General features: G+C 49.9%; 1 protein-coding gene across 1 annotated transcript in view; it reads right to left on the reverse strand.

Moving 5' to 3' along the window:
• The window catches only part of MUC4 (mucin 4, cell surface associated), a 53455-nt gene extending 31756 nt beyond the window's left edge, over positions 1 to 21699 (reverse strand). The window contains exons 1-19 of the mRNA XM_062181110.1: positions 21682 to 21699; positions 10839 to 11067; positions 10454 to 10591; positions 9783 to 10237; positions 9473 to 9669; positions 8648 to 8857; positions 8417 to 8557; positions 7586 to 7771; positions 7232 to 7495; positions 6894 to 7126; positions 6572 to 6781; positions 5939 to 6169; positions 4485 to 4663; positions 3119 to 3315; positions 2288 to 2473; positions 1767 to 1905; positions 1437 to 1545; positions 951 to 1117; positions 566 to 837 (exon numbers count right to left, since the gene is read on the reverse strand). Coding sequence (XP_062037094.1) covers positions 566 to 837; positions 951 to 1117; positions 1437 to 1545; positions 1767 to 1905; positions 2288 to 2473; positions 3119 to 3315; positions 4485 to 4663; positions 5939 to 6169; positions 6572 to 6781; positions 6894 to 7126; positions 7232 to 7495; positions 7586 to 7771; positions 8417 to 8557; positions 8648 to 8857; positions 9473 to 9669; positions 9783 to 10237; positions 10454 to 10591; positions 10839 to 11067; positions 21682 to 21699 — 3761 coding nt within the window. The remainder of the gene's footprint in view (positions 1 to 565; positions 838 to 950; positions 1118 to 1436; positions 1546 to 1766; positions 1906 to 2287; positions 2474 to 3118; positions 3316 to 4484; positions 4664 to 5938; positions 6170 to 6571; positions 6782 to 6893; positions 7127 to 7231; positions 7496 to 7585; positions 7772 to 8416; positions 8558 to 8647; positions 8858 to 9472; positions 9670 to 9782; positions 10238 to 10453; positions 10592 to 10838; positions 11068 to 21681) is intronic.
• Positions 21700 to 23045: the final 1346 nt, after the last annotated feature.

The raw sequence follows: 23045 nt of genomic DNA on the forward strand, positions 1-23045 counted from the left end.
GTTGTGGAGACTACTGAGGTGACTGGAGGAGGACTCCCAGTTTTACGTGTTGACGTTTCTTCAGTTGTTTCCACAGTTGAGTATGAGGAGGTTGGAGTTTTGAGCACTTCTGATGTTGTTGATGGTGTCTGGCTAAAACTGGAGGGAGATGTGGCTGTTTCACCTGGAGGGGATGTCACCTGAGAGACAGTCTCTGTCAGAGTGTGTCCACCTGGGGAGGATAGAGGTGCTGATGTGGTCACTTCCCCATGGGTGCTGGTTGGGGATCCTCTGGTTCTCTTCCTACCCTGAGTCTGTGGATTCTGAGAAACTGCTGATGTTTCCTGAGTGGAGGTTGTTGAAGAAGTTGCTGTTGTGGAGACTCCTGAGGTGACTGGAGGAGGACTCCCAGTTTTACGTGTTGACGTTTCTTCAGTTGTTTCCACAGTTGAGTATGAGGAGGTTGGAGTTTTGAGCACTTCTGATGTTGTTGATGGTGTCTGGCTAAAACTGGAGGGAGATGTGGTGGCTGTTTCACCTGGAGTAGATGTCACCTGAGAGACTGTCTGTGTCAGAGTGTGTCCACCTGGGGAAGATGGAGTTGCTGATGTGATCACTTCCACATGAGTGCTGATTGGAGATCCTCTGGTGGCCTCCAGACTCAGAGTCTGTGGATTCTGAGAAACAGTTGATGTTTCCTGAGTGGAGGTTGTTGAAGAAGTTGCTGTTGTGGAGACTACTGAGGTGACTGGAGGAGGACGTCTGGTTGTAGGTGACGATGTGTCTTCTGTTGTTTCCACAACTGAGTGTGCGGAGTTTGGTGTTGTTGTGACTACTGCACTTGTTGGGGATGTCTTGCTGAAGGTAGAATCAGATGTGGTGGCTGTTTCACCTGGAGGGGATGTCGCCTGAGAGTCTGTCTCTGTCGGAGTGTTTCCACCCTGGGAAGATGGAGGTGATGATGTGGTCACATCTGGGTGGGTGCTGGTTGGAGATCCTCTGGTGGTCTCCAGACTCAGAGTCTGTGGATTCTGAGAAGCTGCTGATGTTTCCTGAGTGGAGGTTGTTGATGAAGTTCCTGTTGTGGAGACTACTGAGGTGACTGGAGGAGGACTCCCAGTTTTACGTGTTGACGTTTCTTCAGTTGTTTCCACAGTTGAGTATGAGGAGGTTGGAGTTTTGAGCACTTCTGATGTTGTTGATGGTGTCTGGCTAAAACTGGAGGGAGATGTGGTGGCTGTTTCACCTGGAGGGGATGTCGCCTGAGAGACTGTCTGTGTCAGAGTGTGTCCACCTGGGGAAGATGGAGTTGCTGATGTGATCACTTCCACGTGGGTGCTGGTTGGAGATCCTCTGGTGGCCTCCAGACTCAGAGTCTGTGGATTCTGAGAAACTGCTGATGTTTCCTGAGTGGAGGTTGTTGAAGAAGTTGCTGTTGTCGAGACTCCTGAGTTAACTGGAGGAGGACTCCCAGTTGTAGGGGATGATGTTTCTTCTGTTGTTTCTACAGTTGAATATGTAGAGGCTGGTGTTGTGAGCACTTCTGATGTTGTTGATGGTGTCTGGCTAAAACTGGAGGGAGATGTGGTGGCTGTTTCACCTGGAGTAGATGTCACCTGAGAGACTGTCTGTGTCAGAGTGTGTCCACCTGGGGAAGATGGAGTTGCTGATGTGATCACTTCCACATGGGTGCTGGTTGGAGATCCTCTGGTGGCCTCCAGACTCAGAGTCTGTGGATTCTGAGAAACAGTTGATGTTTCCTGAGTGGAGGTTGTTGAAGAAGTTGCTGTTGTGGAGACTACTGAGGTGACTGGAGGAGGACGTCTGGTTGTAGGTGACGATGTGTCTTCTGTTGTTTCCACAGTTGAGTATGAGGAGGTTGGAGTTTTGAGCACTTCTGATGTTGTTGATGGTGTCTGGCTAAAACTGGAGGGAGATGTGGTGGCTGTTTCACCTGGAGGGGATGTCGCCTGAGAGACTGTCTGTGTCAGAGTGTGTCCACCTGGGGAAGATGGAGTTGCTGATGTGATCACTTCCACGTGGGTGCTGGTTGGAGATCCTCTGGTGGCCTCCAGACTCAGAGTCTGTGGATTCTGAGAAACAGTTGATGTTTCCTGAGTGGAGGTTGTTGAAGAAGTTCCTGTTGTGGAGACTACTGAGGTGACTGGAGGAGGACGTCTGGTTGTAGGTGACGATGTGTCTTCTGTTGTTTCCACAACTAAGTGTGCGGAGTTTGGTGTTGTTGTGACTACTGCACTTGTTGGGGATGTCTTGCTGAAGGTGGAATCAGATGTGGTGGCTGTTTCACCTGGAGGGGATGTCGCCTGAGAGTCTGTCTCTGTCGGAGTGTTTCCACCCTGGGAAGATGGAGGTGATGATGTGGTCACATCTGGGTGGGTGCTGGTTGGAGATCCTCTGGTGGTCTCCAGACTCAGAGTCTGTGGATTCTGAGAAGCTGCTGATGTTTCCTGAGTGGAGGTTGTTGAAGAAGTTCCTGTTGTGGAGACTACTGAGGTGACTGGAGGAGGACTCCCAGTTTTACGTGTTGACGTTTCTTCAGTTGTTTCCACAGTTGAGTATGAGGAGGTTGGAGTTTTGAGCACTTCTGATGTTGTTGATGCTGTCTGGCTAAAACTGGAGGGAGATGTGGTGGCTGTTTCACCTGGAGGGGATGTCGCCTGAGAGACTGTCTGTGTCAGAGTGTGTCCACCTGGGGAAGATGGAGTTGCTGATGTGATCACTTCCACGTGGGTGCTGGTTGGAGATCCTCTGGTGGCCTCCAGACTCAGAGTCTGTGGATTCTGAGAAACTGCTGATGTTTCCTGAGTGGAGGTTGTTGAAGAAGTTGCTGTTGTCGAGACTCCTGAGTTAACTGGAGGAGGACTCCCAGTTGTAGGGGATGATGTTTCTTCTGTTGTTTCTACAGTTGAATATGTAGAGGCTGGTGTTGTGAGCACTTCTGATGTTGTTGATGGTGTCTGACTAAAACTGGAGGGAGATGTGGTGGCTGTTTCACCTGGAGTAGATGTCACCTGAGAGACTGTCTGTGTCAGAGTGTGTCCACCTGGGGAAGATGGAGTTGCTGATGTGATCACTTCCACATGGGTGCTGGTTGGAGATCCTCTGGTGGCCTCCGTACTCTGAGTCTGTGGATTCTGAGAAACAGTTGATGTTTCCTGAGTGGAGGTTGTTGAAGAAGTTGCTGTTGTGGAGACTACTGAGGTGACTGGAGGAGGACGTCTGGTTGTAGGTGACGATGTGTCTTCTGTTGTTTCCACAACTGAGTGTGCGGAGTTTGGTGTTGTTGTGACTACTGCACTTGTTGGGGATGTCTTGCTGAAGGTAGAATCAGATGTGGTGGCTGTTTCACCTGGAGGGGATGTCGCCTGAGAGTCTGTCTCTGTCGGAGTGTTTCCACCCTGGGAAGATGGAGGTGATGATGTGGTCACATCTGGGTGGGTGCTGGTTGGAGATCCTCTGGTGGTCTCCGTACCCCGAGTCTGTGGATTCTGAGAAGCTGCTGATGTTTCCTGAGTGCAGGTTGTTGAAGAAGTTGCTGTTGTGGAGACTACTGAGGTGACTGGAGGAGGAATCCCAGTTTTACGTGTTGACGTTTCTTCAGTTGTTTCCACAGTTGAGTATGAGGAGGTTGGAGTTTTGAGCACTTCTGATGTTGTTGATGTCTGGCTAAAACTGGAGGGAGATGTGGCTGTTTCACCTGGAGGGGATGTCACCTGAGAGACAGTCTCTGTCAGAGTGTGTCCACCTGGGGAGGATAGAGGTGCTGATGTGGTCACTTCCCCATGGGTGCTGGTTGGAGATCCTCTGGTTGTCTCCCTACCCTGAGTCTGTGGATTCTGAGAAACTGCTGATGTTTCCTGAGTGGAGGTTGTTGAAGAAGTTGCTGTTGTCGAGACTCCTGAGTTAACTGGAGGAGGACTCCCAGTTGTAGGGGATGATGTTTCTTCTGTTGTTTCTACAGTTGAATATGTAGAGGCTGGTGTTGTGAGCACTTCTGATGTTGTTGATGGTGTCTGGCTAAAACTGGAGGGAGATGTGGTGGCTGTTTCACCTGGAGTAGATGTCACCTGAGAGACTGTCTGTGTCAGAGTGTGTCCACCTGGGGAAGATGGAGTTGCTGATGTGATCACTTCCACATGGGTGCTGGTTGGAGATCCTCTGGTGGCCTCCAGACTCAGAGTCTGTGGATTCTGAGAAACAGTTGATGTTTCCTGAGTGGAGGTTGTTGAAGAAGTTGCTGTTGTCGAGACTCCTGAGTTAACTGGAGGAGGACTCCCAGTTGTAGGGGATGATGTTTCTTCTGTTGTTTCTACAGTTGAATATGTAGAGGCTGGTGTTGTGAGCACTTCTGATGTTGTTGATGGTGTCTGACTAAAACTGGAGGGAGATGTGGTGGCTGTTTCACCTGGAGTAGATGTCACCTGAGAGACTGTCTGTGTCAGAGTGTGTCCACCTGGGGAAGATGGAGTTGCTGATGAGGTCACCACTGGGTGGGTGCTGGTTGGAGATCCTCTGGTGGCCTCCAGACTCAGAGTCTGTGGATTCTGAGAAACAGTTGATGTTTCCTGAGTGGAGGTTGTTGAAGAAGTTGTTGTTGTGGAGACTACTGAGGTGACTGGAGGAGGACTCCCAGTTTTAAGTGTTGATGTTTCTTCTGTTCTCTCTACAGTTGAGTATATAGAGGTTGGTTTAGTGAGCACTTCTAATGTTGTTGATGGTGTCTGACTAAAACTGGAGGGAGATTTGGTGGCTGTTTCACCTGGAGAGGTTGCTTTCTGAGAGTCTGTCTGTGTCAGAGTGTGTCCACCTGTGGAGGATGGAGGTGCTAATGTGGTCACTTCCACATGGGTGCTGGTTGGAGAGTCTCTGGTGATCTCCATACTCTGAGTCTGTGGATTCTGAGAAACTGCTGATGTTTCCTGAGTGGAGGTTGTTGAAGAAGTTGCTGTTGTGGAGACTACTGAGGTGACTGGAGGAGGACTCACAGTTGTATGGGATGACGTGTCTTCTGTGGTTGCCAGAGCTGAGTGTGCAGAAGTTGGCATTGTCACCACTCCTGCTGTTCTCAGGGGTGTCTTATTGACTGTGGAAACAGATGTGGTGGCTGTTTCACCTGGAGGGGATGTCGCCTGAGAGTCTGTCTCTGTCAGAGTTTTTCCACCCTGGGAAGATGGAGGTGATGATGTGGTCACATCTGGGTGGGTGCTGGTTGGAGATCCTCTGGTGGTCTCCAGACTCAGAGTCTGTGGATTCTGAGAAGCTGCTGATGTTTCCTGAGTGGAGGTTGTTGAAGAAGTTCCTGTTGTGGAGACTACTGAGGTGACTGGAGGAGGACTCCCAGTTTTACGTGTTGACGTTTCTTCAGTTGTTTCCACAGTTGAGTATGAGGAGGTTGGAGTTTTGAGCACTTCTGATGTTGTTGATGGTGTCTGGCTAAAACTGGAGGGAGATGTGGCTGTTTCACCTGGAGGGGATGTCACCTGAGAGACAGTCTCTGTCAGAGTGTGTCCACCTGGGGAGGATAGAGGTGCTGATGTGGTCACTTCCCCATGGGTGCTGGTTGGGGATCCTCTGGTTCTCTTCCTACCCTGAGTCTGTGGATTCTGAGAAACTGCTGATGTTTCCTGAGTGGAGGTTGTTGAAGAAGTTGCTGTTGTGGAGACTCCTGAGGTGACTGGAGGAGGACTCCCAGTTTTACGTGTTGACGTTTCTTCAGTTGTTTCCACAGTTGAGTATGAGGAGGTTGGAGTTTTGAGCACTTCTGATGTTGATGGTGTCTGGCTAAAACTGGAGGGAGATGTGGTGGCTGTTTCACCTGGAGTAGATGTCACCTGAGAGACTGTCTGTGTCAGAGTGTGTCCACCTGGGGAAGATGGAGTTGCTGATGTGATCACTTCCACATGAGTGCTGATTGGAGATCCTCTGGTGGCCTCCAGACTCAGAGTCTGTGGATTCTGAGAAACAGTTGATGTTTCCTGAGTGGAGGTTGTTGAAGAAGTTGCTGTTGTGGAGACTACTGAGGTGACTGGAGGAGGACGTCTGGTTGTAGGTGACGATGTGTCTTCTGTTGTTTCCACAACTGAGTGTGCGGAGTTTGGTGTTGTTGTGACTACTGCACTTGTTGGGGATGTCTTGCTGAAGGTAGAATCAGATGTGGTGGCTGTTTCACCTGGAGGGGATGTCGCCTGAGAGTCTGTCTCTGTCAGAGTTTTTCCACCCTGGGAAGATGGAGGTGATGATGTGGTCACATCTGGGTGGGTGCTGGTTGGAGATCCTCTGGTGGTCTCCAGACTCAGAGTCTGTGGATTCTGAGAAGCTGCTGATGTTTCCTGAGTGGAGGTTGTTGATGAAGTTGCTGTTGTGGAGACTACTGAGGTGACTGGAGGAGGACTCCCAGTTTTACGTGTTGACGTTTCTTCAGTTGTTTCCACAGTTGAGTATGAGGAGGTTGGAGTTTTGAGCACTTCTGATGTTGTTGATGGTGTCTGGCTAAAACTGGAGGGAGATGTGGTGGCTGTTTCACCTGGAGGGGATGTCGCCTGAGAGACTGTCTGTGTCAGAGTGTGTCCACCTGGGGAAGATGGAGTTGCTGATGTGATCACTTCCACGTGGGTGCTGGTTGGAGATCCTCTGGTGGCCTCCAGACTCAGAGTCTGTGGATTCTGAGAAACTGCTGATGTTTCCTGAGTGGAGGTTGTTGAAGAAGTTGCTGTTGTCGAGACTCCTGAGTTAACTGGAGGAGGACTCCCAGTTGTAGGGGATGATGTTTCTTCTGTTGTTTCTACAGTTGAATATGTAGAGGCTGGTGTTGTGAGCACTTCTGATGTTGTTGATGGTGTCTGGCTAAAACTGGAGGGAGATGTGGTGGCTGTTTCACCTGGAGTAGATGTCACCTGAGAGACTGTCTGTGTCAGAGTGTGTCCACCTGGGGAAGATGGAGTTGCTGATGTGATCACTTCCACATGGGTGCTGGTTGGAGATCCTCTGGTGGCCTCCAGACTCAGAGTCTGTGGATTCTGAGAAACAGTTGATGTTTCCTGAGTGGAGGTTGTTGAAGAAGTTGCTGTTGTGGAGACTACTGAGGTGACTGGAGGAGGACGTCTGGTTGTAGGTGACGATGTGTCTTCTGTTGTTTCCACAGTTGAGTATGAGGAGGTTGGAGTTTTGAGCACTTCTGATGTTGTTGATGGTGTCTGGCTAAAACTGGAGGGAGATGTGGTGGCTGTTTCACCTGGAGGGGATGTCGCCTGAGAGACTGTCTGTGTCAGAGTGTGTCCACCTGGGGAAGATGGAGTTGCTGATGTGATCACTTCCACGTGGGTGCTGGTTGGAGATCCTCTGGTGGCCTCCAGACTCAGAGTCTGTGGATTCTGAGAAACAGTTGATGTTTCCTGAGTGGAGGTTGTTGAAGAAGTTCCTGTTGTGGAGACTACTGAGGTGACTGGAGGAGGACGTCTGGTTGTAGGTGACGATGTGTCTTCTGTTGTTTCCACAACTAAGTGTGCGGAGTTTGGTGTTGTTGTGACTACTGCACTTGTTGGGGATGTCTTGCTGAAGGTGGAATCAGATGTGGTGGCTGTTTCACCTGGAGGGGATGTCGCCTGAGAGTCTGTCTCTGTCGGAGTGTTTCCACCCTGGGAAGATGGAGGTGATGATGTGGTCACATCTGGGTGGGTGCTGGTTGGAGATCCTCTGGTGGTCTCCAGACTCAGAGTCTGTGGATTCTGAGAAGCTGCTGATGTTTCCTGAGTGGAGGTTGTTGAAGAAGTTCCTGTTGTGGAGACTACTGAGGTGACTGGAGGAGGACTCCCAGTTTTACGTGTTGACGTTTCTTCAGTTGTTTCCACAGTTGAGTATGAGGAGGTTGGAGTTTTGAGCACTTCTGATGTTGTTGATGCTGTCTGGCTAAAACTGGAGGGAGATGTGGTGGCTGTTTCACCTGGAGGGGATGTCGCCTGAGAGACTGTCTGTGTCAGAGTGTGTCCACCTGGGGAAGATGGAGTTGCTGATGTGATCACTTCCACGTGGGTGCTGGTTGGAGATCCTCTGGTGGCCTCCAGACTCAGAGTCTGTGGATTCTGAGAAACTGCTGATGTTTCCTGAGTGGAGGTTGTTGAAGAAGTTGCTGTTGTCGAGACTCCTGAGTTAACTGGAGGAGGACTCCCAGTTGTAGGGGATGATGTTTCTTCTGTTGTTTCTACAGTTGAATATGTAGAGGCTGGTGTTGTGAGCACTTCTGATGTTGTTGATGGTGTCTGACTAAAACTGGAGGGAGATGTGGTGGCTGTTTCACCTGGAGTAGATGTCACCTGAGAGACTGTCTGTGTCAGAGTGTGTCCACCTGGGGAAGATGGAGTTGCTGATGTGATCACTTCCACATGGGTGCTGGTTGGAGATCCTCTGGTGGCCTCCGTACTCTGAGTCTGTGGATTCTGAGAAACAGTTGATGTTTCCTGAGTGGAGGTTGTTGAAGAAGTTGCTGTTGTGGAGACTACTGAGGTGACTGGAGGAGGACGTCTGGTTGTAGGTGACGATGTGTCTTCTGTTGTTTCCACAACTGAGTGTGCGGAGTTTGGTGTTGTTGTGACTACTGCACTTGTTGGGGATGTCTTGCTGAAGGTAGAATCAGATGTGGTGGCTGTTTCACCTGGAGGGGATGTCGCCTGAGAGTCTGTCTCTGTCGGAGTGTTTCCACCCTGGGAAGATGGAGGTGATGATGTGGTCACATCTGGGTGGGTGCTGGTTGGAGATCCTCTGGTGGTCTCCGTACCCCGAGTCTGTGGATTCTGAGAAGCTGCTGATGTTTCCTGAGTGCAGGTTGTTGAAGAAGTTGCTGTTGTGGAGACTACTGAGGTGACTGGAGGAGGAATCCCAGTTTTACGTGTTGACGTTTCTTCAGTTGTTTCCACAGTTGAGTATGAGGAGGTTGGAGTTTTGAGCACTTCTGATGTTGTTGATGTCTGGCTAAAACTGGAGGGAGATGTGGCTGTTTCACCTGGAGGGGATGTCGCCTGAGAGACTGTCTGTGTCAGAGTGTGTCCACCTGGGGAAGATGGAGTTGCTGATGTGATCACTTCCACATGGGTGCTGGTTGGAGATCCTCTGGCGGCCTCCAGACTCAGAGTCTGTGGATTCTGAGAAACTGCTGATGTTTCCTGAGTGGAGGTTGTTGAAGAAGTTGCTGTTGTCGAGACTCCTGAGTTAACTGGAGGAGGACTCCCAGTTGTAGGGGATGATGTTTCTTCTGTTGTTTCTACAGTTGAATATGTAGAGGCTGGTGTTGTGAGCACTTCTGATGTTGTTGATGGTGTCTGACTAAAACTGGAGGGAGATGTGGTGGCTGTTTCACCTGGAGTAGATGTCACCTGAGAGACTGTCTGTGTCAGAGTGTGTCCACCTGGGGAAGATGGAGTTGCTGATGTGATCACTTCCACATGGGTGCTGGTTGGAGATCCTCTGGTGGCCTCCGTACTCTGAGTCTGTGGATTCTGAGAAACTGCTGATGTTTCCTGAGTGGAGGTTGTTGAAGAAGTTGCTGTTGTGGAGACTACTGAGGTGACTGGAGGAGGACTCACAGTTGTAGGGGATGACATGTCTTCTGTGGTTGCCAGAGCTGAGTGTGCAGAAGTTGGCATTGTCACCACTTCTGCTGTTCTCAGGGGTGTCTTGCTGACTGTGGAAACAGATGTGGTGGCTGTTTCACCTGGAGGGGATGTCGCCTGAGAGTCTGTCTCTGTCAGAGTTTTTCCACCCTGGGAAGATGGAGGTGATGATGTGGTCACATCTGGGTGGGTGCTGGTTGGAGATCCTCTGGTGGTCTCCAGACTCAGAGTCTGTGGATTCTGAGAAGCTGCTGATGTTTCCTGAGTGCAGGTTGTTGAAGAAGTTCCTGTTGTGGAGACTACTGAGGTGACTGGAGGAGGACTCCCAGTTTTACGTGTTGACGTTTCTTCAGTTGTTTCCACAGTTGAGTATGAGGAGGTTGGAGTTTTGAACACTTCTGATGTTGTTGATGTCTGGCTAAAACTGGAGGGAGATGTGGCTGTTTCACCTGGAGGGGATGTCACCTGAGAGACAGTCTCTGTCAGAGTGTGTCCACCTGGGGAGGATAGAGGTGCTGATGTGGTCACTTCCCCATGGGTGCTGGTTGGGGATCCTCTGGTTGTCTCCCTACCCTGAGTCTGTGGATTCTGAGAAACTGCTGATGTTTCCTGAGTGGAGGTTGTTGAAGAAGTTGCTGTTGTCGAGACTCCTGAGTTAACTGGAGGAGGACTCCCAGTTGTAGGGGATGATGTTTCTTCTGTTGTTTCTACAGTTGAATATGTAGAGGCTGGTGTTGTGAGCACTTCTGATGTTGTTGATGGTGTCTGACTAAAACTGGAGGGAGATGTGGTGGCTGTTTCACCTGGAGTAGATGTCACCTGAGAGACTGTCTGTGTCAGAGTGTGTCCACCTGGGGAAGATGGAGTTGCTGATGTGATCACTTCCACATGGGTGCTGGTTGGAGATCCTCTGGTGGCCTCCGTACTCTGAGTCTGTGGATTCTGAGAAACAGTTGATGTTTCCTGAGTGGAGGTTGTTGAAGAAGTTGCTGTTGTGGAGACTGCTGAGGTGACTGGAGGAGGACGTCTGGTTGTAGGTGACGATGTGTGTTCTGTTTTTTCCACAACTGAGTGTGCGGAGTTTGGTGTTGTTGTGACTACTACACTTGTTGGGGATGTCTTGCTGAAGGTGGAATCAGATGTGGTGGCTGTTTCACCTGGAGGGGATGTCGCCTGAGAGTCTGTCTCTGTCGGAGTGTTTCCACCCTGGGAAGATGGAGGTGATGATGCGGTCACATCTGGGTGGGTGCTGGTTGGAGATCCTCTGGTGGTCTCTGTACCCTGAGACTGTAGATTCTGAGAAGCTGCTGATGTTTCCTGAGTGGAAGTTGTTGAAGAAGTTGTTGTTGTGGAGACTCCTGAGGTGTCCTGAGTAGGAATTCCAGTGTTTGATGATGTTTCTTCTGTTGTCACAGTTGAATGTTCCGAATTTGACGTTGACATTGCTGTTGTCAAGGTTATATTGCTGAACGTGGAAGTAGATATGGTGGGTGTTTTCCCTGGAGTACTTTTCGTCTGAGAGTTTGTTGGGGTTTGTCCAATTGTAGTTGATGTTGTTTCAACATTTCCTTTAATTTAAAATAGAAGACTTTATGAGTCTTGAATGTTTGGCTCATTGTTGCTCAAGTTTTATGCAAATTTAATACTGTAGCCACCATCTACTCTATCATGCTCTAAGACTTGCTTTATTAGCTAGTGCTAATCATTTTGCACCATAGGCAGGTTCGTACTGGTGAATAATAATGAAGTAATTAGCATGTGTCAACACTTTGACTTTATTACAGATGATTTTGGAAGTAAGTGCAACTCTTGGTTTCCCTAGGCAAAGCTTAAAAGCCAAGATATAGGTGCTTTAGTCTCATAACATTGTTTAATTTAAATACACAGATCCACATTCATAAGATACCCCAACAGTGGCAGTAGTGGTGACAACAGCAACCTCCACACTCACCTGTGGCAACCACAGAATTCACATCATCACCTAAAACTGGGAGCCCTGCTCCTGTCACCTCAGCAGTCTCCACAGCGACCTTGCCAAATACCGAATACGCCTTCCCTTTACATCAGGTGAGGGATGCACAAAGATGGAGGCAGCTCCCTCAGCACGGGGCGTGGACAGCAGCTGGCGGAACAGAAACTGGCAGTTCGCAGCCCCATCTGCAGGGTGGAGGCCGAATGAGCCGGGCAGCAGGGCTGCTCTTCCAGACGGCTCCAGCCAGGGGTGTGGAGAGTGCCTGGGGTAAGCTTAAAGAGAAGTTCCATGGTAAAGCGAGGGGATAGGATTCCCATGGGGGCCAGGGCCTGGTCAGGCCCACTTCGAATTGTTTTAAATGAGAGATCCCTAGAATACAGTGAGCAACTTTCTGACTCACGCTGTCTTGTCAGGGAGTAAAAAGCCAAGGGCAGACTAGAAGGGGAAAGAGATGTTTTAAAACTCCACGGTGGGAGGGAGGCTGATTCCCAGAGTTCCCGCTTGTCTGCAGGCTCACATCCAAGACCCAGACGGACTGTATATATATACTGTGGGGTTCCCCATACATACATGCCAATGAGAAAGTTTAATTTGTAAATGTGTCACAGTGAGAGACTAACAGCAATAACTAACAGAAAAGGACAGTTATAACAATAGAACAGAAATTATTTAATTTATGAATGATTTCTTTCAAGAATTTTCTATTTAATATTTCAGACTTCACTTGACCAAAGTGTTACTTGTTTTCAAAGTAAATTACATTTCTACCTTTTTTTTTTTTCATTTTTCATATTTGTCCCAATCTAGCAGAAACCTGAGAAGTAAATGCTCAGCCTGTAGCTCTGGCTGTAATAGGGCCTTCCCGAAAGAGAGAAAGAAGAAGGACTGATCTTAGGAGAGGAATGTGGCAGTGTCTGGCCTCAGATGGTTTCAGCGTCTGCCTGTCGGCACGGTGCTGTAGGACTAACCAGTGTTAGTGTATTGTTCATTATATGTGGGGGTGGGTGAATATTAGACCTGTTAAGGTGACCTAGTTAACATTATCAGAAAGGATGCATGCATGTGCAACTTCATAGCAATCCCTGTAGCTGCCAAGAGCATTAGAACATCCAGTCAAAATGTTCTGTAGGGACCAGCACTGTGGCGCATTAGGTTAATCCTCCACCTGCGGGACCAGCTTCCCACATGGGCACCGGTTCTAGTCCCGGATGCTCCCTCTGCTTGTGGCCTGGGAAAGCAGTAGAAGATGGAGAAGATGGCCCAAGTGCTTGGGCCCCTGCACCTGCATGGGAGACTCAGAAGAAGCTCCTGGCTCCTGGCTTTGGATCAGCCCAGCTCCAACCACTGTGGCCATTTGGGGAGTGAACCAGCAGATGGAAGACCTCTCTCTTTTTCTCTATCTCTGCCTTTCTGTAACTCTGCCTCTCAAATAAATAAATAAATAAATGAAAAAGATAATGATATAAAAGTGTTCTGTAGTCATATAAAGAAGACAAAGGAGCTAAAAGGTGTATAAGGAAGTGTCCCTCTTTGGGGCTTAGGTTTTTGGCTATGAATCCAACTGAGCCTCTTGCCAGCATGAAAAGAAATCCTGGGGGCTGGCGCCGTGGCGCACTAGGTTAATCCTCTGCCTGCAGCGCCGCCGCCATCCCATGTGGACGCCGGTACTTTTTTTTTTTTTTTTTTTTTTTTTACTTGAAAGTCAGAGTTACACAGAGAGAGGAGAGGCAAAGAGAGAGAGAGGTCTTCTGTCTGATGGTTCACTCTCCAGATTTCCACGTCTGGAGCTGCGCTGATTCAAAACCAAGAACACTTGAGTTCTTTTCTCTTAGAAACTTATCTCTTTTTTCCTTTCAGGTTTTCATTAGATTTCTTGCTGTTCTCAAATCTTTTTTTTTTTTTTTTTTTTTGTTAACCTCAGTGCTCACAGCTAGTTTGGGGGGAGGGGGTGGGAGATTCAGAGAGACAAACTCCCAGGGAAGGACTTAGATGGATGTATGGTTCCTGGAGATGACTGATTCCGCCAGTTTCTCTTCTGCAGAGAGCAATTTAGACTCCCAAGAGAGTGAGAGTGATTATAACCAGCTCTAATTCATGAAAAGAGAAGTGGCTCACAGTGGCAACCTTCCACACTTCATGCATAATAGGCGCTTCCTGGTTACACACTTCTAAGCAGATGTGGACAAAGGCAGGGGTGGAGCTGCAGAGCTGTGTCAGGAGGTCCTATCCAAAATACCACTGTTTCCACCTTAAAGAGCAAATTCCTTTATTCACATTATGAGATTTATTTATAGAATTCCCAATTCTATATCTGCTCTCAATAAAACTGCTAAACCTGATTTAGTTTTAAAAATATTCTCTATGTAATTATTGTAACCTTATTTCCTAAGAACATAATTAAGAGCCTTGCTCAGTCATCAGCCTGAGTCAACAAAGCCATGTACATGCCCAACTTTCTGAACTTGTAGTTTCTCCTCAGCATCTTTTCAGACACTTCATCACTTCTGCTAAAATAGGCATTGGTGGCAAAGCTTTCACAATAGCACAGACCAATTTTTTTAATGTCAATAATACAGAAGGAGAGAAGAGCCTTTAGCTAAAAAATCTGCAAATGCCAGATAATGTGATATATATGTTTATAATGCACAGTAGAACTGGGAAGAAAGAGAAGAAACTAAGAACTAGATGGTAAACTAGGGAGTCTGCTAATTTGTAAGATTTGTGGCTATGAGTTTTAAGGTTTGAAAGGGGAAAGAAAATAACATCTGAGATCAAGACATTGTGAACCAAGTTTCCTTTGCATAAAGCTGAAACCCTTGGTGGTAAAGGTTGATTAAAAAAAAAAAAAAAAAAACCCAACATCCTATATGGTGTCTCAGCTGCTCCACTTCCCATCCAGCTCCCTGCCAGTGAGCATGGGAAAAGCAGCAGAGGATGGCCCAAGTACTTAGGGCCTTGAACCCATGTGGGAGACCCGGATGAAGCTTCTGGCTTCTGGTTTGGCTTGGCTCAGCCTTGATCATTGCAGCCATCTGGGGAGTGAACCAGCGGATGGAAATCTCTGTTTGTCACTCCCTCTCTGTTACTCTGACTTTCAAATAAATCAATAAATCTTTAAAAGAAGAAAAGCATAATGAAGGCTAGAATAACAATAGAATAGAACATGATATAGAAACAATTATAAAGAGAATCAATGAAGCCAAAAGTTGGTAGTTTGAAGATAAAATAGATGAATGCCTGGAAAGATTAAGAGAGAGAGAGAAAGAGGGGATGAGGAAGAAGGTAAGAAAGGAAAGACAAGTAAAAAAGAAAAGAAGACTTTAAGAATAAAAAGAGAATATAACTTCGGAAAAAAATTTAAGAGACAATGCTCTGCTGAATTTATACCAAAAATGTGAAAATTTAGATGAACTGGGCAATTTCCTTAAAATATAACATCAAAAATTAATTGAGAAAAAATAGATAGCCTGAATATGAACATTTAAATTGAATCAACAGTTTAAAAGAAGAACCCACCCACTCACCAAAAAAGATAGACCAAGATGATTTTACAGGAAATTTTTTCAGACATTCAAAGAATAGCTAACTTGTTTAATGCAAACTCTTTCAGAGTTTAAAAAAATGCTCTACAGCTAACTTTATAAGACTGATAGAACTTCCAAGACCATGCAAAGGCAGCCTAAAGAAAGGGAAATAATCTATTAATAAATCTCAGAAATAATATAAATGAAAATATTCTAAACCAAACATCAGCAAGTCACATCCAGTGTGAGATTTTTTTTTAAAAGCACATGATGACCAAGCTGAGTTTAAACCAGAAATGTAGGATGCAAATCACCATAAAAACAGAGCAGACAAGAAAACGAGACCATCTCAGCCAACATAGGAAGAGTATTTCTTGGTAAGACTCCTAGTAAATGAAAAGTAGGAGTTAACTCCCTTAAGTTGTTAATATCAATTAAAAACCTATAGTTAGCATAGTTCCTAAAGGAAATACTTCCTTGAAAATGAGGAGTAAGACTGTGACTCCAGAAATCACTACTTCTGTCCAACATTAGGTTGGAGGACTTCACCAGTGCAATAAAATAAGAAAAATGAACAAAAGCTGTGAGGGTAAAAGAGGTTCTGTTTAGGGGGCTGGCACTGGGGCGTAGCAGGTTAAGCCAGGCCTGCAGCACCAGTATCCCATAAGGGCTGCTCTGCTTCCAATCCAGCTCTCTGCTAATGTGACTGGGAGAGCAGCAGCACGGGGAGGACAGCCCCTCCCCCACAGCATATCCTGCAGTGTGTCCCGCCACGCCATCTCTGCCACCACAAGTGCCCAGGGTCAGGAGCTCTCTGCTGCTTGATGCTTCTCCCATAGGCTGCTGGCGTGCATGGATGGCACATGTGTGTGTTCATCTGTGCCCCAGTGGAGTATGGGCATCACCTGCAATTTCCACGGGAAATCATACCGCTTCCCAGGGAAAGCTCACTGTTCACTCCACTCACTACTGGGCATCCACGCTGCCTCCAGGGTGTTGCTCTTGTAAACAAAACTTTCAGGACTCTCTGCGTGCCTAAATGCTTTGTTTTGCTTTCATGATTTCAGCTTGCTTCCTTACACAAATGTCTGTTAGAAGAATTACTGGTTAACGCAGTTACAAACACGTTCATGTTATTCCCACGTTCGGCCACATTTCTGTGCAGGTAGGTCACGCCAGCTCACACCTTCATGGGCAGTGTGGGAGACACCACCTGTGCTCTGATAGCCACCCCTTTAGAAAAAAGCCCTGGCTTTGCAAGACCGATGTTAAATCTGGCCAAAGAGGGCTGGGCCCCTGGTAGCCTTCCTTTCAGATCTTTGTTTAAAGAGTTTGCTCATCCCGGGTGATTGATTAGTTTCCTGCTTCAGCCTGCGCTGCCGTGCAGTAGGAAAGCAAGTGAGCAGCCGCTGGGTGTTGGTGCTGTAGTTTCATTGTCCTGGGGAACAGACCAGATCTGCTGGGCTTGCTGCGAGAGGGAAGAGATTAGCCGTGGTTACAATGCAGCCACAGGGATTGTGGTTGTCTTTCACCACCGCTGGAACCATTAGTGCCAAATCTCTCCCCTCAACTGTTTAGGAAAACAGTTGGCAGGGAGCCAGCAGGTTATTCTTAGGTGAGGAGTCCTGCTGAGGGGAGGGGCCCCCAGGAAAGTTCCTGTTTGGAGCAAATGGTCCTCAAAGAGCTGGGTGCCTCTTTGAGGAATCCTGGGGGGGCAGGGGTGGGGACGCTTCTACAAATGTATTCCTGGGCCCACGGCTGGAGCCCACTTGCCTGTGTACCGGATGGGGCCCAAAGATCTGGGTGATTCTGACACGGGTCCTCTATGGATCTCATTGTTGGAAACACTGCCCTTAAAATAAATGACAGTAGCCGCTCTTAAAGACGCTTGCACGCTAAGCCCACGCGACTGAAGTCGTGAGAGAATGTGGGGTCTTAAGCAAGCTTTGTTCACAGCAGCCCAGCCTGGTCCTCGACGCTCCAGTGCTGCCCAAACAAACCAGCCTTGTCTTTCGCCAGACTGCAAGCTTGGCTCTTCTGGTCCCGAGAGACCGTCAGATCTCCAGAGTGCTACACGCGAAAGGCATCGGCAGAACAGAGAGCCAGAGCCGGAGCCGGAGCTGAAGCCAGAACCAGGGCCGTGAGGAGCCCATGTGTGAGAGCAACAAGCCCACCTGCCCTCTCCCTCCGGTGATGTTCCATCTTCAGCTTCGCTGCGAAGACCCAAGCCAGCTAACGTCCTCTCAGATGTCCCTGAACCCTCGCCTCCAGGAAAGGTCTGTCTTTGCCAGGCCCCAGCTTGCCTCGTAAGAGAGACTCCGTCCTCCCTGAAAGGCTGGGGGGCCTCCGAAAGTCCCGTCTGCTCCCCTCCCGCCCTGTGCCCTGCTCTCTCCACCACTCCCCTGTCCCAGGGCCTCTTCCTGCATGGCCTGCACTCTCTCTCTGTCTAGAATGAAATCCTTCCACCTGTCTCCTGTCCTCCTTGTCGCCATCCTCTGTTCTGCCCTTGAGCATCTTGGAAGAGAGGCTCAAACTTACCACCTCCTCTTCCTCACTCACCCATGACACTCTGCCCCCACCACCTCATGGAACCATTCCCCTCCAAGCGTTCCAGAATCTCCCTCCTAGTCACCGTTATCAGTTCTGCGTTATCTCTGTGAAATGTGCCACCTGCTCCTTTATTTATGTGACACGTTTACGGGGCACTGGCCTCTCTGTGGCCAGCATCCCCATGATACACTTTACGCTTTACGCTCTCAGAAGCAGAGCATTGTCCCCACGGCTCCCCTCTCCCCCGGTCCTCCAGTCCCCTGGGAGGCTTCTCTCAGTCCCTCGGGCCCCAGCTGCAGCTGTGTTTCTGGGTGTCACCTCCAACCCTTCCCCTCTCTGCAACACACGCTCTCTCCCCTCTTGCACAGTCGCATCCACGGTCATGCTGTACGCACCTGTAGTTCTGCCTGGACTTCTCACCTTCCCGGCGCCTGCCTGCCCAGTGTAACCTCTGCAAGGTGAACTTTCCTTGAACCATTTCCTCCGTGTTCCTGCCTTCTACTAATTGTTAACAGTAGTCTCCCAGGTAGCCGGGCCACAACCCAGAGTCACCTTCAGCTCCTTCCTCTTCCTTGTCCCCACCGTCACAGTTGGGCACCGGCTCTTATTCCTGGAGACCGCTTCTGTCACACCCTCAGGGTCACTTGGGCATCCTCATGACTTCCTTACAGCAGCTCCCTCGCTGCCCCTCCCAATCCAGGTCGCCCACCCCCCTCCAAGCCCCCGGCTGCACCACTGAGGGTTGATCTTTAGCCCTGGGAACCAGGAAGGGCACTTTCCTCACCAGCCCCTGAGCAAGATCGCTCTGGGAAAGGGCCTTAGGGCCTGCCCAGGGAAGCAGCTCTTTGGGTCCTGACACCAGGGGTCGCATTGTTTTACGAGAGCCATGGAGACCGGTGACTGGATTGCTCCTGCCACCCCCTCACACCCATGACAAGGCTTGGTGATGGCGACCTTCCTCTAGTCATGGCTGAGCAGTGTCCAAGGGTCCTGGTGTTCTGTGTGCACGGCAGGATGGCTTCTGTTGGGAGGCACCATTGCCGGGACTTTCCTACACTACACGCATGGTTTCTGCGGAAGACAAGCTCTCCATTTTGGATGGCTGAGCGTCATGGACTGCTGCGATTAACTGACCCAGACGTCTGGAATTTCTGGTGTACTTCTCTCAAAGGACACATTTTGGACCCATGATGAATAAATGGTAACTTTTTATGTTTGCCTAGTGCTTTCTAGCATTGGCCCCATTTCACAGATGAGGAAACTAAGATTTGAGACAGCTAAGCCCCTAGCCTAGTGTTACACACCTGGAGAGCAGCAGGATTGGGGCTCTGAGAGGGGAGCTCTGCTCAGCTCTGGGGCCATCACCACGTGGACGGAGAGCTCAAGTAGGGACAGAGGAATGGTCACTGCCCTGCCACATGCAGAGGGGTCTGAGCCCGCGTGCAAGTCTGGTACATTGTCAAGGGCAAATGACGGGATGCTGGGATATCTCTACCAGTTCTCCTACGATCTGCTCTCCATGGTGCTATCAGAGTGGGTTGTGATGGCTTTGGACCTGCTGGGCTGATAAGACCAGAATCCAAAGACACATGTGTGGCATTGTCTAACATAAATGTTCATTTTTTTTTTTTTTTGACAGGCAGAGTGGATAGAGAGAGAGACAGAGAGAAAGGTCTTCCTTTTTGCCATTGGTTCACCCTCCAATGGCCGCTGCGGCTGGCGCATCTCGCTGATCCGAAGCCAGGAGCCAGGTACTTCTCCTGGTCTCCCATGCGGGTACAGGGCCCAAGGACTTGGGCCATCCTCCACTGCCTTCCCGGGCCATAGCAGAGAGCTGGCCTGGAAGAGGGGCAACCGGGATAGAATCCGGCGCCCCAACTGGGACTAGAACCCGGTGTGCCGGCACCGCAAGGCGGAGGATTAGCCTGTTAAGCCACGGCGCCGGCCATAAGTGTTCATTTTTAAGAAGCTCTCTCCAAGGAGGGGCCCTTGTCCAGCCCCGGAAGTGGGGGACAGCCCTCTGTTCATCGGTTCTCTACCACCGTGCCAGCCAGAGAGCTCTCTGCTAGGTGCTCACTGGTCTCCCCTTGAACTTCTCGGGTCGGGGGCGTCCAGGAGTTGTCCTCTGCCTTTCAGAGTGCTGAGAAGGCAAAATGAAAGTGAAGACCAGAATGGCTTCTCCCAGGTGTTGTGAGAAGGCCCTGGGCAGGCGGGGCGGGGCTGACTCAGGACTGGGAGTGGTGGCAGCAGGTGGCGATGCTGGCGATAACATTCCATCAGAGCTGGAGCCCGAGGTCACTCCCCCAAGGGAAGACAAAGCCTGCACCCTGCATGCCTGTGGCTTGGGGTTTATTCTTGGCATCTGATCTGTTTATCTTGAGTTTTTCCTGGAATTGGAGGAATTGGAGGAACCCATAGGTGAGGAAACCTGTCACCTCCAGGTTTTATTTTTCTGCTGTTATTTCTCCTTTGCCAGGCTGCCAAGGGCAGTGTGAAGCCTGAGGCAAACACCCAGCTGCGAGGATAGCCTTGGGCAGCAGGTGTGGGGAGGAGTGAAGAAGTCGGGGGAGAGGGGTGGAGCCACCAACTTCCAGTCTGGCCACAGGGTCCTGCCCATAGGCTGTGTGGTCTTTAGAATCAACCGTGACCAATGGGGTGTCCCCTGGGCACTTTTCCTCTGACATGGGCAAGAAACAGGAGAATCTGATGAGGCCATTGCAATGGTTCAGAGCATAGGTCCCAGAGTCAGACTGACCACCATGTGCTGTGTGACTCAGACAAGTTTCATGACCTCTCTGAGGCTTAGGGTCCTCACACGGAAAACTAGGGTAATGATAGATAAAAGTCCCAATGGGGTAATGTATGGGCAATACTCAGCTCAAAATCTTAGCTCAGCAGGCATCACTCTGCACCACCTGCTATCTTTGTCTCTACGGAGCCCTGAGATGCTGGCAAAGGCAGCCATCCCTGGGACCCAGTCCTCTTCAGAGCGGGCCCTCTGCTTGCTGCTGCTTTACACTTTCCCAGATCACTACTCCACCACCAGGCCAAGTCACAGCAGCTTCTGCCTGGACGCCTACAGCTGGCTCTTCACTGGTCTCTCGTGGCACCCCTGCCCCTTCCAACCTATTTTCCATACAGCGTCCTTACCTAAAACCCTTCAGATCCATAATCCACTGCACAGTGCAAGGCCTGTGCGACCCAGCACCTGCCTCCTCTCAGACACCCTCCAAGGGGCCAAGCTCTTTCCTGATTGTGCACCTGCTCTCGCTCTGCCTGCTCTTTCCCGCCATGTGCTGCCCCTGGCTTGCCCTCAGCCTCTGGGTCTTGGGGCATACAGACAGCACGTCCTCGGTGAGGTCCCATCTGGGCTCACTGACCTAAAGGAAGCTCCCCCGACACGTGTTTGTTCCACATCGCACTCACCGCTTTGGTAAGTGGGAACTTTTCTGTAATTATTTAATGTCTGCCTGCCGATGGGGAGATCCTGGCTCTGGAAGGTTGGACCACGTCTGTCTCGATCTTCCCCGTGCACACACAGCGTTCTCCTAGAACAATGCCAGGTGCACTAAGGTGTGTAACAAACAAGTGAATGGATGAGTGAATGAATGGCTCCCTCGGCAGAGGCTGTGCGTGCCAGCCTGATTTGTAGGTTTGTTTGCGGAATGTTGTGTGTTGCTGTGGAAGCTTGGTCAATGAGGGCTTGGGAGACCTGGATTCAGACCCCCTCAGGTCACGTGATATAGACAGGTCAGCTGATGTGAACAGAGAGCTTCAGAAGGCGGAAACCCTGCCTTACTCATCTTCCTTACAGAGCCCCTCTCATGGATAGAAGTTCAGCGAGCGAATGAATAACTCCCAAGTCCAAGCTCTTTCCTATTCCGAATTCCCCAAAACCTGCTATCAATTGGGCTTTTGCAACCCAACAGCGATGTAAGTTGAGGGTCCTCTCTGTAGAGAGCACTGGGCAACGCAGTCCTGAGAGGCACAGGCAGGGGGCACAGAGCTGCCTGGGACAAGGACCAGGACCCACCATGAGCCTGGCCGCCATTGTGCAGGCCTCATGCACAGACAGACACAGGCGCTGGGATCCTGGGGCCTCTTTAGAGCCTCAAGGGAGGTGTAGAGGGTGTGACCCTCTGCAAACAAACCCAACAAATTCAGCGTATTTCAGCTCGACTCTTCAGTCCACACTGGGGAATGGGGCGGCAAGGAAGCCGAGTGCCCCCTTGCCATGAACGCAGACTCATGGGAATAAAATGTACACAAGGGTTCGGGCAGTGTAGCCGCGTATAGAATGACAGAAGCCAACAACTCCTACTCCTTCAACGTCCAGCCTGGAAGCCGATGCTTCCCGGCCAGCCCCTGGCTTCCCTCTTGCCCGTGTCCTAAGCACACATGGCCTTGTCCCTTATCTCGACTTCTTTTCCAGAGCAGGGGGACCTAGATCTCATGTCACCACTTGTGGGCCGCACTGGCCACCATGAACAAACAAAGAAGGAATGCGTTGTCATCTGTCTAATGACAAGTCATGGCACCTGACCCGGGACACCTGCGGCTCTTTCGTGACCTTGCCATGCTAGCAACCCCTCCCTTACGGCCCCTTTCTAAGCCCCCAAACACCCTCACGCAGCAGAGCCTCAGAAGTTTGCCATGCTCTCATCTGTCGATAGATTAAATGCTCTCTTTCCTTTATCCTAAAACCTAGTTATTTTGATTGGCACCAGGGACAGACACTGAACTATCGGTAAGAGCACAGGGGAGGGGCTGGTCCTGTGGTACAGTGGATGAGGCTGCCACCTGCAGCACCAGCATCCCGTATGGGTGCCGGTTCAAGCCCTGGGTGCTCCACTTCCGATCCAGCTCCCTGCTATGGCTTGGGAGGGCAGTGGAGAATGATGGCCCAAGTCCTCGGGCCCCTGCACCCGCGTGGGAAACCCAGAAGATCCTGGCTCCTGGCTTCGGATCAGCCCAGCTCCGGCCGTTGCAGCCATTTGGGGAGTGAATCAGCAGATGGAAGACCATTCTCTCTCTTTCTCTCTCTCTACCTCTGCCTCTCTGTAATTCTGCCTTTCTAATAGATAAATAAATCTTAAAACAAAACAAAACAAAACAAAACAAAAAGCACAGGGGAGTAAGCGTGCAAAGAGAAGGCCATGCAGTCTCCATCCTGGCCCCGAGAGAAGTGGCTCCTGGAACTCTGTGACGTGCCTGCTGGAGTCCCTCAGCAGTGCTGTGAAACCTGAGAACAGCGTGGGTGCAAAGCCACCGCACGAGCCCACAAATGGCCATCAGCGTCTTGGCCTCTCCTGGCAATGAAGACACAAACCATTTGCATGTCACACGCAGCCAGACCACACTCTGCCTTGGAGCCAAGCCCGGAAACCAACGGCGCGG

This window comes from Lepus europaeus, chromosome 2 (genome assembly GCF_033115175.1).
Source record: "Lepus europaeus isolate LE1 chromosome 2, mLepTim1.pri, whole genome shotgun sequence".
NCBI classification, from domain to species: Eukaryota; Metazoa; Chordata; class Mammalia; order Lagomorpha; family Leporidae; genus Lepus; species Lepus europaeus.